General features: G+C 40.7%; 1 protein-coding gene across 1 annotated transcript; it reads left to right on the forward strand.

Moving 5' to 3' along the window:
- Positions 1–5757: 5757 nt before the first annotated feature.
- LOC135697876 (uncharacterized) lies at positions 5758–7472 on the forward strand. The gene is made up of 4 exons (XM_065217737.1): positions 5758–6060; positions 6108–6572; positions 6900–7104; positions 7207–7472. The coding sequence occupies exons 1-4, from the start codon at positions 5758–5760 to the stop codon at positions 7470–7472; spliced, it is 1239 nt and encodes a 412-aa protein (XP_065073809.1).
- Positions 7473–14572: the final 7100 nt, after the last annotated feature.

The raw sequence follows: 14572 nt of genomic DNA on the forward strand, positions 1-14572 counted from the left end.
ATAATGTTCGGAAACCCTATATTTACCTTATATTGCAAAAAGGGCGATTATCGGGTAGTTAGCGGGCTTGGTAGTTACTTGGGAGGTTTGCTGCCATTCATGCTCATGTTTTCTATCACACGCTCTTACTCTAACTCTGGGTGAACTCTGAGCTTCTTGCGTCGAACAAAAAAGTCATCCGGAGTCTCGAAAAGCGCACCTCACGTCAAATCATCCTCTCGCTGAAGTTCACTCTCCCTCTCTCTCGAGGAGTTTTTGTTTACTTCTTCCATATTCCTGACGCCACTCACTCGAGGTGAGGGCTGGCTAAACTCGCAGGACAAGAGTGTTTTAAAACCTCCAGTGAGTTTGAGGAGTTTCAGCAAGCCTGAATACGACATGCACTAAAATAAGGACACGGGATATACTACAATAGATCTAATTACTGGTTGCAGTGGTGTTAGGTCCCGAACAGAGGAAAAAAATGCTGTCCAGAGCCGCACGAGCTGTTTATTTGAAAATAACGTATTTTTAAGTGAAAATCGTTTATAACTTTTCAACAACATGTGATAGCAACTAAGTTGCTTAGGAACAATTTAAATATGCAAAAAAAAACAGGAACATACCTTATACGAGAAATCAATGTATAAAAAGTTACTGTTGAAAAACCTATTTTTTAGGGCCCACCCTAGGTTACTTATTTTAAATCAGTTTCAGTAAAAATCGCGAACTATTAGAGATAGAAAATGTCTTCCTTCAGTAATGTTGTTTCAAATAACTTGTTCTACAACTTTGTCCAACATTACGCTGGTCTATCTCAAATAACTAAAAAGTTGATATTTAGAACTAATCAGCTGTATGGACCACCCTAATGTCTTGCACATGCGCATGCAGATTGACCAAAATAAATGAAAAACTTGTGAAACTGTGAATGATAAAATCCGAGTCAAATAGTCAAATCAGGCTGAATCAAAATGATCAATTCGAAATTATCCGACTCTAATTCTATTATGTTGTAAGGGCAATGAGATAATAATTATGTAAAATCATGTTCGCTCTACTGAACATTGCCATTTCGGTGACGGTGTGATATAAATATGGTAGACGAATGATTTCTCAGCTCATTTTCCATCTATTACTAGCCTGCGACGCACCGAAAATGAATTTTCTTCCCAGTACATTGTTCGCGTGCTTACTACTGATTCATTCACTACCCCATACAACACACGGTATCATCGTAGAGTACAGTACGTTTGTCATCAGTCATCAACCAACGAGCTATCTCCCGAAGAACCCGTTACCCACTGAGTTCTACGCACCGCTTTTTCTCAACGGGTTTTCAAACAGTCTGATTTTTTGCATGTGCTTAGTGTCAATGGAGAACTAGTCATTCACAGAAAATCAGAGCGATTGGTTGAAAACCCGTCGAGAAAAAGCGGTGGGTAGAACTCAGTGGGTAACGCGTTCTTCGGGGGAAAGCTGTGTATGCAGAACATCTTTAACATATTTCTCGATTTTCCACAGACTTCCCTTTGCAAGATCAGCGAAAAACGGACGAACAACAGAACACGCAAAATTTCCATGAGGTGGACGCTTTCGGCGATGATTACGTTGACTTCGGTGCGCACACCGGTGCAAATGGGGCATTTTATTGGCATGCCAATTTCCCCGTCGAAGATCGCAACGATGGATACCGGCGGGACCAACGAGCGAAAACAGAAAATAGTTTTGAATACGATTAACGAAGCATAAAAGAAAATAAACCGCAGTTGGACAGAGTTGGATGTGTTTCATTAATTCCACATGATTGCATCTGTTGCATATTCGTTTTGTTTTAGCTCGGTGTTCTTTTTTTTCCTGGATTTGTTTTCCAACTAACTTGTTTTCCATTCTGAGTACCAATGTTACCGACGCCAGGGAGGCAGCTCCCACACCTGGACCCTATCTATCGACCTATCATCAACTCATGGACCGGGGACCAACGGCTTTATTTCCATTCCGAAGGAAGGCATGATCAGAGATGTTATGCCTCAGAACATCCCGGCGGCACCGACTGGGATTGAACCCAGACCTGCTGGGGTGAGAGGTAATCACGCTTACCACTACACCACCGGCGCCGCTGGAAAATATTTAGTAGGTTAAGTGTACTAGTGATGGCTTTATTTGCTTTATATTAAATATTGCCGAGATTGAGATTGGCGACGTTGTCGTGTAGTCGACGTTGACTAGCTCCGCATTTTATTTAGCAATAATGTCAGTACCGCTTTTCCCTAAGCCTATGTCAGTATCAATCTTCTTTATCATGCAAGGTGATGTTAATTATAACATTTTGAGACCCACCAGTTAGTTTGATTACTCTGTGGTAGGTTCCGGATACCCTCGGGGAAGCAACTAGAATTTAAATAATACCAAAAGTGGTCATACAGCACATCAAACAGTGTCAATAGCTAATCCATTCATGGTCATTTTTAATCTTTAGGATCACAATTGGTCACATCCGGACATGATAAGAACTTCTTTCGGATGATCCTGGAGATATCCAAATTTGGCTAGTGCCGAATATTCTGCCCAAGCCCGTATATTATACATTCAACATAAAAAAAATAAATCTAGTCCAGTTTTAGATGCTAGATAAATCAACTCAATTAATCTCTTCATTCTATTATATTCGCCTAAAAACCATTTGTCCGAAAACACTCATTTTGAAAAAAAATATTTTAAATCTTATAGACCACCCTCGTGTTTGATTCATATCCCCAGAATAGATCAGTGCACGGTCCCTAACCTCACTTTTTGCTCCCTATCATTTTGCTTCTGAGTAAAAGAGATAGCAACGAATGGGAGCCAAAACAAACCACCCAAAACTGTCAAAACTTACGGGTGAGAGAAGAGTGCGGCAAATCTTCGTGAACTGATCAATATGCCTGCACTCAAAGATAAATCAAATCAAAAAAGCTTAAAAAGTATGCAGATTCCCGCTTAACCTTATTGAGTCCGAGCCATGATTACTTCGGCAGCAGTCATGCATGATTAAATTCGAAATAATCTTTCCAGTATTAAATTTAATTCTTTTTCAATACTGATATAGGGGAAATGGCTCTAATGTTTACCTTTGGATCTAAGATTGGGCCCATCGCTAAAAATCTGCTATTTATCAATTGTATCTAGATGAACGCGTCATTGGGATGGTACTAATGGATATTTTTGGTTGCTATTGAAAATTTAGTCGATTGCTGAATTTATGTATGGGCCCAAATTAGGGACACTTAGGCCGACATTACATACATTTCCCCTATAATCAAAAAAGATTAACATTCAATCAAAAATTATTAAAATTTATTCAAAAAATATAATCTTCAATCTAATCAACTATGATTAAACTGGGATTAATTTCAGATGCTTATTTTTTAAAAAGAGAGTACACTCAGGTCTTTTTTACACTGGGGATACGTACCGTGTAAAAAAAGACTTCAGTGTATTATTTTTTTATCAATCGATATGATTAATCTGAGTTTAATGTCAAATCGATTAAATTTCAAGCAAAATGGGAATAGTTTAATTTATCAATGTGTGCAAAAAAATGGGAAAGTTTGATGAAGGTTTGGCGCGCAAACGGTACGAAGTTTAGAAATAGATAATTGCTTATCCCGTGGATGAGCGTGGGCGATGTTGCCCACGGATTCACTCAAACCGTTGTTGGCCCTTCATACAATTACATATTGAGTACTGTACGAGACGAACACTTCCTAAAGCGATCCAAGTCAGCAACGTCTTTAGGAACAACAACTAGCAAACAACGTTGTTCTAGACGTTGTTAGGTTAGCAACAGTAACAACGTCGTTAGTAACAGGCTTGTTTCGAATGTTCTCGAAGTAAGCCAAACTTGGTATAAATATGGGACCCCTAAACCGAGGATGATCAGAATAAAATTGGAAGTCAACCAGTGAAAAACAAAGAATTAAAGAATAGAATAAATAATAACTAGTTAATAGCAGCAGTACGTGAATTGTTTGGATTATACCTGCCTACCCTGCCCTGGAGTTGGTACCCGGTGGTGAACCTTGTGCTGTCCGTAACTCCCAGTCCACCGTTCCGCCTATATCGTCGTTGTGTTTACGGCCGAATACAAAACATTGGTCCTTCGATCCGGATGCTGGACCGGCGTGCTGCTGCTAGGTGAGAAAAGCGTTTTGCGTGGCTTGACAACGTGAAAAAGCGTTCGCGTGGCTTTGACAACGTGAAACCCCCGTGATTTTATTCCGTCGTCGCGGCGCCCTAGTGCTTGTTGATATTCCTCGTCGTGACGTCCGTGAGTGTTTTTCGCCCTTCCGTCACAGTTACCATAGAAACGTAATCCACGTGTCGTACTAAATCGAGCGGATATTTCGTGAGTGTATGTTCCACCGTTGCGATTGTAGTCCGAACGTGAACCGTGCCAAGAAAACCTGCGAAGGGTGAAGTATTCCTTCCGAGTAACCGGAAACCTTCACGTGTGAGGAGATGTTACCTCGCACCCCACCCCGGAAAAGGGAAAATTCGGAAGATGTGAAGGTGTTGATCCAGAAGCGTGGCCAAGTAAAGGCGAAGGTCACACGGATCTTCAATTCCCTTCAACCTGTCATCATTCACACCCAGTCTTACCGTACTCCTCTACCAACCTTCGACGGTCGTTATGAAGCATGGCCACGCTTCAAGGCCATGTTTCAGGACATGATGCAGCGATCAAACGATTCCGACGCTGTAAAGCTGTATCATTTGGAAAATTCGCTGAAGGCAGATGCTGCAGGTGTGATCGACTTGGAGACACTGCAAAACAACAATTATTATGCACGAGCATGGGAGATCCTGGAAGAACGATTTGGAAACCAGCGATTGATCATCGAGTCACACATCCTTGGCCTCCTGAATATGCAAAAGGTTCTCAAGAAATCATCAAAGGATCTGCGCAACCTGGTAGATGAATGCACCCGTCACGTCGACAATCTCGTTAATCTCAACCAGCGTTTAACCGGAATGTCTCAGTTGTTTGTGGTGACACTACTGACACGTGCCTTAGACGAACAGACTTGTGAACTCTGGGAAGCTTCAATCAACCAGTCCGAGCTTCCTGAGTATGAGCAGATGATCGCATTCCTGAAGCAGCGGTGCATGATTCTGGAACGATGTGAAACCACTACTCCTACCGCAGCATTTAAGGTACCGATCGCCAAGACTGCTCCATTGAAAGGTGGACCTTCTAAGTCGTCGCATGCTACAACAGCAACATCGGTATATGCGTGCGACTTTTGTTCCGGCCAGCACCTGAATTTCAAATGCTCGACTTTTCAAAGGATGACCGTAGACCAGCGTCAAGACAAGCTGAAAGCGACGAATCTGTGCTTCAATTGCAATAAATCCTGCGGAAAGTGTTCCAAAAAGCACCACAGTCTAGTTCATTTCGAGCAACGGGAGAAACCTGAAGTAAGAACGAGTAAGCCGCCAAAGCCAGCCGAAGTAGATCCAGTACCAGCAGTGGCGGAGCAGCCTGTGAATGCTTCCTGTTCTAGCGTGTTTCGTTCACCAAGCCAGCAGGTGTTCCTAATGACAGCGATGGTCATTCTGCCTTCTAAAGGAGGCCACACTCACCAGGTTTGAGCACTGTTGGATTCTGGATCACAGATCAATTTGTTGTCGGAGTCTGTGGTGAAAAAATTAAACCTGCCGAAATTCCCAGTTAATGTTCCTGTAGTCGGCGTAGATGGTACGCGTTCCCAGATACGCCATCGAACGGTGGTGAGAATGACATCCAACTACAGCAACTTCACTGCCAATGTTGATTGTCTCGTCACACCGAAGGTGACTGGCACCATTCCGTCGGCAAATGTTAGAGTGGATTCCTGGCATATTCCATCCGGTGTACTGTTGGCCGATGCTTCATTCAACCGTCCACGAGAAGTGGAAATGCTGATTGGTGCCGAACATTTCTTCAACATTCTGAAGCAAGGCCAAATCAAACTTGCCGATCACCTGCCTACCTTGTACGAAACGCAGTTCGGATGGGTCGTGGCTGGCTCGTACGAGGAAATGCAAGAAGATTCTTCAGTATGTGTCAACCTTGCTGTGACCGATGGATGCTTCCATGCTTACAGCGGTTTTTCGACCAAGAGGAAATCGCTGAACCAGCAATGATGACGAGTGAAGAAGGACGTTTCGAAGAACACTTTCAACGGACTTATCGTCGTAATGAAGATGGACGATTTGTTGTCCAGCTGCCATTCCGTGAATCAGTGGACCAATTGAAAAGTTCCAGATCCCTGGCGTTGAAACGATTCCTGTTGTTGGAGAAAAGATTGGCGCGAGATCCTGACCTGAAGGCTCAGTATGCGGAGTTCATCGAGGAATACCAATCGTTGGGTCACTGCCGTGAAGTGAGCGAGGAAGAAGATCCTCCTGGTCTACAATCGTACTATCTGCCGCATCACTGTGTCTTCAAGCCATCCAGTAGCAGCACAAAGTTTCGTATTGTGTTTGACGCAACAGCCAAAGCGAATGAACTGTCCCTGAATGACGTACTAATGACTGGAACCAGCAGCCAAACTGACCTGTTCAGCATCGTACTACGTTTTCGAACCCATACCTACACACTTAGAAATAACTAATTTTACACGTGACGGAATCCATCTTTCACATAAAGAATGAGACGTACACAAACATGTCATGTAATATTAAGTGCTGCGAGACTGAAATATTCATTATTCGACGAAAAGTACGTTTGATGGAGCTGAATACCGCGTCTGTTATGACTCAATTTTATGTCAAAATTGACGCTCGTATATGTCAGTCTCAGAGCACCTAAATTTACATGATTTTTTCTAAGTGTGTACGTTTTCACCGTAGACGTATCCAAAATGTACCGAAAAATTCTCGTTGATTCCTCCCAGACTCGGTACCAGAGAATCTTCTGGCGAGGACACCTGTCGGAAGCACTAAAGGTCTTGGAGTTATTAACCGTTACCTACGGTACATCAGCGGCGTCGTTTCTCGCTGTGAGATCACTTATCCAGCTAGCCCGTGACGAGAGTGAGGATTATCCAGAAGCGGCCGAAGTTATCCTGAATGATTCCTATATGGACGACATTCTGTCTGGTTCGTATTCAATTGAGTAAACCAAGAAGTTACGTCGTGATTTGGAAAAGTTGATGCTGAAAGGAGGATTTCCAATTCGAAAGTGGTGTTCCAACTCAGAAGATGTGCTTGAAGGAATTCCTGAAGGAAATCGAGAGACCCTAGTGCCCATCCAGGACTCCAGCGCAAATGAAGTAATCAAGGCTTTGGGACTTCTGTGGGATCCAAAGAAAGACTTGTTCCTGTTCTTCAAGTCGTCTGAACCAACGGATAACGAAGACAAACCAACGAAGCGGCGTGTCCTGTCCCAAATAGCGAAGTTATTTGATCCATTGGGATTAGTGTCACTAGTGATCGTCGAAACAAAGATGATCATGCAGTGCCTGTAGGCTACCAACCTTGGATGGGATGAACCTATGGAAGGTGAATTACTCCAGCGATGGACAGAGTTCCAGACATCATTGAGCCACCTCAACAATGTCAAGATTCCAAGATGCGTTGTGCTTCCTGATACGGAAACAATGGAGATTCATGGTTTCGCTGATGCCTCCAAATATGCGTATGGCGCATGTGTTTACCTTCGCTGCATTCGTAAAGATGGGTCAGCAGTGTCTAATCTTTTATGCAGCAAATCCAAGGTAGCTCCCCTTCGTGAGTTGACCATCCCTCGACTAGAGTTGTGTGAGCATGGGCCGCATCATTGGAAACGAAACGAAGAAAGAGAACGTCATCTACACGGTTAGAAAAAAAATACCCAAAATTAAGTTCTTTTCACTCATCTCGGCACTATAGTGCAGGGACCCAAAAGTAGGTAAAGCGGGTCAAAGTAGTTTTCATTTACTTGTGTGCAGTTCGTATGGAATTTTCCACTAGCTTTTTAACCAAAAGTAAGACCCAACAGTAGGTAAATATGATTATACCCAACGTTGGGTTCCCACACTTAACTATCCCTGTAGGGTGGTTTTGCTCCTTCTTTTTTGACAACATTAGAAGGAGAAAGTAAGACAAACTAGTCAAAAGTAGGTAAAAGTGAACTGGCCGTTGGGTACTTTTTTCTTACCGTGTACAACATTTGCTGGCAACGTTTCCGCCGCACACACACACTGACACATAGCAGACCATCAAGCAAACAGCGCTGCCATTTATACAGATTTATCTGTATTATACAGATTTTTTAATCTTAATACAGACCCGATACAGAATACAGATTTATCACAGATTTTTAAATTACAATACAGATTTATACAGATTTTTATAAAATGCTTGAGAAAAAAAAATCTATATCAAAATAAGTTATCAAGCAGTTCTCACTAATATCAATATATGTTATAATTTTGATATTCTTCGCATATCTTTTAGCTCTCATTTTTGTTCTGTTAGCCATCAACTCCATCAAAATGAAATCAATTTGAGTTATCAGGAATAATGAAAACAACATAATTCTTGTTTTCATTTTGTTCTCACCCTCTGCTCGGGAACCTATCAAATTTCCATCGACAATTAATCATGTGATGGTGTTTTTGACAGCATTCACAACCAGAGGACCAACCGCTTTCGGATGCATATGGAGCTGGTAGTAAACTATTTGAGATTGTATGGGGATTTACAGTATTAATTGAATATTTCCAATTTAAGCATGTATGTTAAATACAAGAAAAGTGCCCGAGCACATTAAAATGGTACAAATACAAGTACTCGTAAACATTTTACTTGCATTGAAAATGTATTTCGTAAGAAATTGCGGATTTTCTGATATTCTCCATACTGCAAAAATGATTTTACCAGCACTGGCGGGGCGACATCTCTCGACTTTTCGGTGTAACTACCACACAAATGATGTAATTAATTGTATTCATCTATATTAAAAGTATCAAATAGTAATGAACTCGTGCACTTTTTTGCATTTAAAACTGCTTATCAGGAAGATAATGAATAGAAACTAAAATCTCCATACATTTTCAAACGGCTTCATATCACTCTTATAAATAAGTATGGACGATATCACAAATGGCGCAATTATATCCCGTATGGTTAGTACGATAGCCCGAATAGGTGGTTAAGCACTTTTTATGGTTATTTTGTATGCACTGTATTTGTAAAACAACAAAACATGATTAATTAAGAAAAAAATCGTCAATACAGAAAATACAGATTTTTTAATAGAGTGGATACAGATTTTTTATAAAACCACCTGGCAGCTCTGCAAGCAAAGCAGCGAAAGCGGCAGAACAAAAGTTTCCTTGTCCGGATAGCACGCCAAAACGGCGAGGTTCAGAGTACTGTGCGAACAATCATTTTCCTTTTCCAGTCGTGCCGTGGTGTTTAGATTGTCGGTATGATTCGTGGTACGGGCTGCCGTGGTAAAGAAAGAAAAAAAAAGCAGTGTAAATAGCACATAGGAACGTGCTACTCCTTGTACGGACTGACGTCCGAATGCATGGCAGAAATTGACCGTTAATCATTGCTTTGCCAAGTGAACGTTATCGGCCGTACCTTGGAGTGCGTAGAGGATCATCTCGTCGTGAGTGCTGCCACGGAAATCGAATCGAAACGCGGATCAGACAGCGAAATTTCGCGACGATTGAAAGGTTAGTCCAGCAAATTGAGATACATTAGATGTCAAAATTAACAGGTGCATTTCAACACAGTTCTGCGTCACGAACGGCACACATCAGTGCACTGTGCATCAGTGGAAGATTCGACCGTCGTCAGGCAGCGAGAGTGCGTTAAACCATCCGACCATCGGAATAACCGATCGGGAGTCGATTAGCCAGACGAAACACACGTGATTGTGACGGATCGCTGCGTTGGAGAAAAAGCCTTCCAAAAGAAGGCTTTTGTTTCCAATACTTTTTTAGGTTGAATTTTTGCGTCAATTGGGAGCAACTCAGACGAAGGTGGTGGGATCATCCGGCCCCGCATCAGCTCCACTTTTGGTCATATTTTTAAGCAGTCTACAGAGCTGCGGGTACGACGGCCAGGAACGGCGTCGGCAAGACGCACCACTCGACGAGACTGGTCGTCGGGCACTACGGGTCATGACAGAGACGAAGCATCCAACAGGGACACGGCGTGAATTCCTGCGACGTAGTGAACCGGAGCATCGATTTGTGTCTTGCCCATCCAACGCGTGAGTCGCAGCAAAAAAGGGTGCATCCGGCCGGTAACAGTGAGTACCAAGAAGATTATCTGTAGTTTGAAAGAAGAAGTTATGAAGAATGAGGAAGCAGGATGGGAGGAGGAATAAGGCAAGATAGGAAGAGAAATGAGGGGATTAATAAATGTACGTAAAACGATCACGCATCCCTACTTTGATTTTGTTGGTGCACATTGCCCTAAGTGTTTGTGATTGGTCCACCCTATGGTAGTTTCGCTCTACCGCTACCGGGGAACTGCAACAAGCGCCTATACACCAATTCGCGATATCATCCCAATTTTATGTGGTATGGTAGTACTATCTATGATATCGTTAGTGTATGGTAGTCATTTATTCGGGAGGAAAAAATATTGTTTTTGTCAAAATTAAGATAATAGCAAAGACAAACAGACATAACACATTGAATATTCATCACTGTAAAACATCGTTGGTAAAACATTACCGCCATCTGTTGAGTACACTGTGGTGGGTAGTACGCTGAACAGATGGCAGTAGTGTGTAAATGTCAAACACAAGGGGATTGACTATGCGCGCCACAGGTGGCGGTACTACTACCAACAATCAATACGAAACTATCAATTTTAAATTGGCTCACTACTTGACTAGCCTATTAGTCCCAAGCAAATCGATTAACGTACCCCATTCTAGTATAAATTCCAGTACTACACTATGTTTGTTTTGATTCGCTATGAAAGTCTGACTGATAAAATGAGGGGTTAGTGGATTTTCCTATGTTTCGAGGGGTGCATCGATTAGCTTGGGACCGAAGATAGTACCAGAGCTGAGCTCGTTTCTTCGGGACCGTCTGGCCTTAGAGTTACCTCTATGGTACTACCAAATACGATACTTTTAAATTAATCGCTAAATGCTTGTTCGATGAACAACTTGCGAGCGTTATGTCTGTTTGTCTGTAATAATAGCGTGACACTTACCTGACAATTAAGGGTATGCGGTATAAGACGGAACTGTACGAAATTTAACGCACTTTTGGGTTTTGGCTATGAAAACAGCAGAATTATAAAAGTTGAACATGCGGAAATGGTTTTGCTGGCATATATCTCAGTTGAATACAAAGCAGTACCAGGCCAAATCCTTCTCCGATTTGCATGAAATTTTGCATAATTGTTTATTATGGGCAATCAGAGTTGCGACCTATCACAATCACGATCGCCAAACAGCTGATGGTAATAACGCTTTGTACATTCCTATCAATACGCTCGTCGAAGCTCTCTCCATGACCATCCATCAAGTTGACGAAAGAAGTAAAAAGCAACTGGTGAATGTCATCTTCTGTTGTGATCCATCACCGATCTGGTCATTCCCGACAATCACGACACTCATCTGTGCTCGTTTTGAAGCAGTTGCTGCTTTGCTTGATTATGTGAGTGTGTTGGTGAGTGATCCCAACAGCTTCCGTTTCATGTTGCCTGCTTTGCTTGTAACTCACACAGTCGCGCCTGCCGAGACGAACTTGGAATGCGTAGGCATTGTTTTCATTTTCTTCTGTCGTTTCACTTTTTCTCATGATGGTACTGCAGAAGTCTTCACTGTTTTCGTTGTGCTTTTCATCAGTAGCGAGTGTAACGTTTTGCTTGTGAGCAGCGACCATTACTGGTGATTGTTGTTTGCCATGGCTCTAACTCTCACTGCGTGACAAAACGATCTGTTAGCGATAGTCGGTTAATGCGAAGACGAGTGTCACGTGAGTGTCATGATATTTTGCATCACTGTGGGCAATCATTCACATTTTTGTAAAAAATCGCTATGTTAACCATGTTGGATTTTGTAGTTTTTTTTTTCAATTTTCCGTCTTTGACATTTTTCAATAAATTGTAGCACGAAAACGTCCCTTCTGATCTGAAGTCTTTCTTGGAAAAAAATATACACAGTATTTTAAGTAATTTTGAGAAAAAATCCGAAAAAAATAAAAACTTGGATATCTTATAAAGCTTTTTCAATTTAAAAAAAAAATGTATAGAAAAAGGTCAGAAAAACTGCAAACTTTTGGAATATTTAAAACTATGGATACTTGTAGGACATCAACTTTTGGTCATATTTTTAAACTTCTTGTTAGCAAGCTTTTCCATGTAATTTTTGCACAGAAAACAATTTAGAATGTCGCAAGTATTGTTTCCTATGCAGAAATTATATTAAAAAAAAACGTCGAGGAAGCTGGGGCAAGATGTGTCATCTACCTAATTTATTAATTTTATTGATTTACAAACCATCATTGGGGTTGCATTGAACCTGATGATTTTAACAATCAAATAAATTAACAAATGTACTAGTTGACCCATCTTGCCCCGTGATCCATCTTGCCCGACTTTACCTTACTAGTAAAATGTTCAAAATTTTGCATTTTTTCATGAGCTTTTTACTAAACAAAATTTATTTACAAATTACATTGAATAGGGGAATTTACGTATTCTCGGCAAACTAAGCAGCGACCTTCTTTCTATAGCTTTTTTCTCTAAGGAACGCACACATATGCAGTATTGGTTTGTTTACAATCTATTGCTGCCAGCTGCTCTAACAATTTCAGTCGAAAGAATTGTCAAAAACTGTTTTGAAACGCTTTTACAAAGCTCCAATCTTCTCTAGTGAGAGCGAGTATTGTCGGCAACCAGTTTTTCTTCGGCAACCGTTCCATTTGAACTGCATGTAAATCTGCTGTTCTATTATCGGCAACTCGAAATCAGCTACAATTTGTAGTGCGTGTGTTTCATTTCAAGAAAACCTTGCTGGATTGCTTTTTCTCAGTGGTAAAAATATAGTCAAATTGAAGCTGAAAGCATAAAGAATCGTTTGCATGCATTCAGCGAAGTGTTTTCGTAAGAAAATCCAGTGAAAATAGTGTTTCAATTTGGGTTGCCGAAAATAGTCTGTCATGCCGAAGCCGTCATTTCCCCTATGCTTTTGAGATATTTTTTATAACTATTTTGGAATTTTTACTCATTATTAATAAAAAAAAATAATACCTGTTATATTTTTACCAAAAAGATTTTATTTTTCTCTACAACTTTGTCTCGGACGTCATTTTGATAAGTCGTGACATTTTCGAGCTACAATTTATTGAAAAATGTACAAGATGCCAAAAATCAAAGATCCAAAAAGGCCGATTTTTTTGCAAAAATGTTAACGATTGCCATGCAAATCGGAGACGGTCGAGTTTTTCCGATTTGTCATTTGGTGTCGTTTAGACAAAAATTGGCGAGAGCAAAATTTATGATTACCGAAAATTTTGAGGTAAATTATGCAAAAAAGAATAATTCATAGGGTCTTACAGAACCACACGTTTATAATAAGGTGAAAAATCCAAATTTTGAATGTTTTTATAGAATTTAAGCTAAAATTTCGTTTTGTTTTGCTGTTGTAGGGTTTTTATACCGCTTCATACTGAATATCACATAAACCCGAAAAATGTACGAATTTTGTTATTATCCGGAGAAAAAACACGATCCGAATGCTCTTGATGTACAATCAGAAAGTTCGGTTACAAATGCACTGTTTCTGACTGGAATTACTGTAACCGAAGCTATTCCACCGATGCATCTTTTGCAAACCATTCTGCCAACTTCTGCCGACGCTTGTTCAACTCCAATAAATTCATTAACCGTAGCACAGGGACGCCAGATTTAAAGAAATGTCTTCATTTTGAAGACGTTTGATAGTCTGTGTAGACATTTTGATTTATGGAGCGAATATAGAGTACAAGATATACGCGTATCGAGAGAATCCAAAAACGTTTTGTCAAATTTCGATTTCGACAGCTTCCATGAACCAACCCTTACCTCCGTACGAACATAGACGTGCGCTTGTACGACTGCAAACACTATCGAGCTTAGTTGAAGATGCTAATTTCAAATAACAGACTAAAGTGGTAATTTTTATACGATAGATGAGGAGATGAAAGTATAGAATTGATTGTTCCTATATGCAATTTTCACACTGCCGTACTCTAACGGAACTATCAATTCTATGTATACTTTCATCTCCTCATCTTTCGTATAAAAATTACCACTTTAGTCTGTTATTTGATATTAGCATCTTCAACTATGTAAATCGTTGACTTCACACAGAAGTAATACTAAAAATATAGTCAAAATACTATCGAGCTGTCGAATGTACCTGTAGATACTCATTATGGCAACCCTTGAATTTGAGTGGAATTTTTACTTATTTTGGCAAAACCGCACATGTGAGTAGCTCGAATTTAACTGAATCAAATTTGGAGGACGCTACAGAGATAGGAACCCGACTTCTTCATCATCAGTTAGTTGGTATACCAGGATTCCGAGGTACTATCCATTGCTTGTTAGAGAAAACGATCGG

Source organism: Ochlerotatus camptorhynchus, unplaced genomic scaffold (assembly GCF_037179485.1).
Source record: "Ochlerotatus camptorhynchus isolate MF236.1 unplaced genomic scaffold, CSIRO-AGI_Acam_v1.1 ptg000078l, whole genome shotgun sequence".
In the NCBI taxonomy this organism is placed as follows: domain Eukaryota; kingdom Metazoa; phylum Arthropoda; class Insecta; order Diptera; family Culicidae; genus Ochlerotatus; species Ochlerotatus camptorhynchus.

Excerpts from the sequence above, each read along its gene's own strand:
- LOC135697876 (XM_065217737.1), top strand. The coding sequence starts at position 5,758 with ATGACATCCAACTACAGCAACTTCACTGCCAATGTTGATTGTCTCGTC. Across the intron at positions 6,061-6,107 it reads AAATGCAAGAAGATTCTTCA|CGGTTTTTCGACCAAGAGGA; the intron begins GTATGTGTCAAC and ends CCATGCTTACAG. Across the intron at positions 7,105-7,206 it reads TATGGACGACATTCTGTCTG|ATGTGCTTGAAGGAATTCCT; the intron begins GTTCGTATTCAA and ends CCAACTCAGAAG.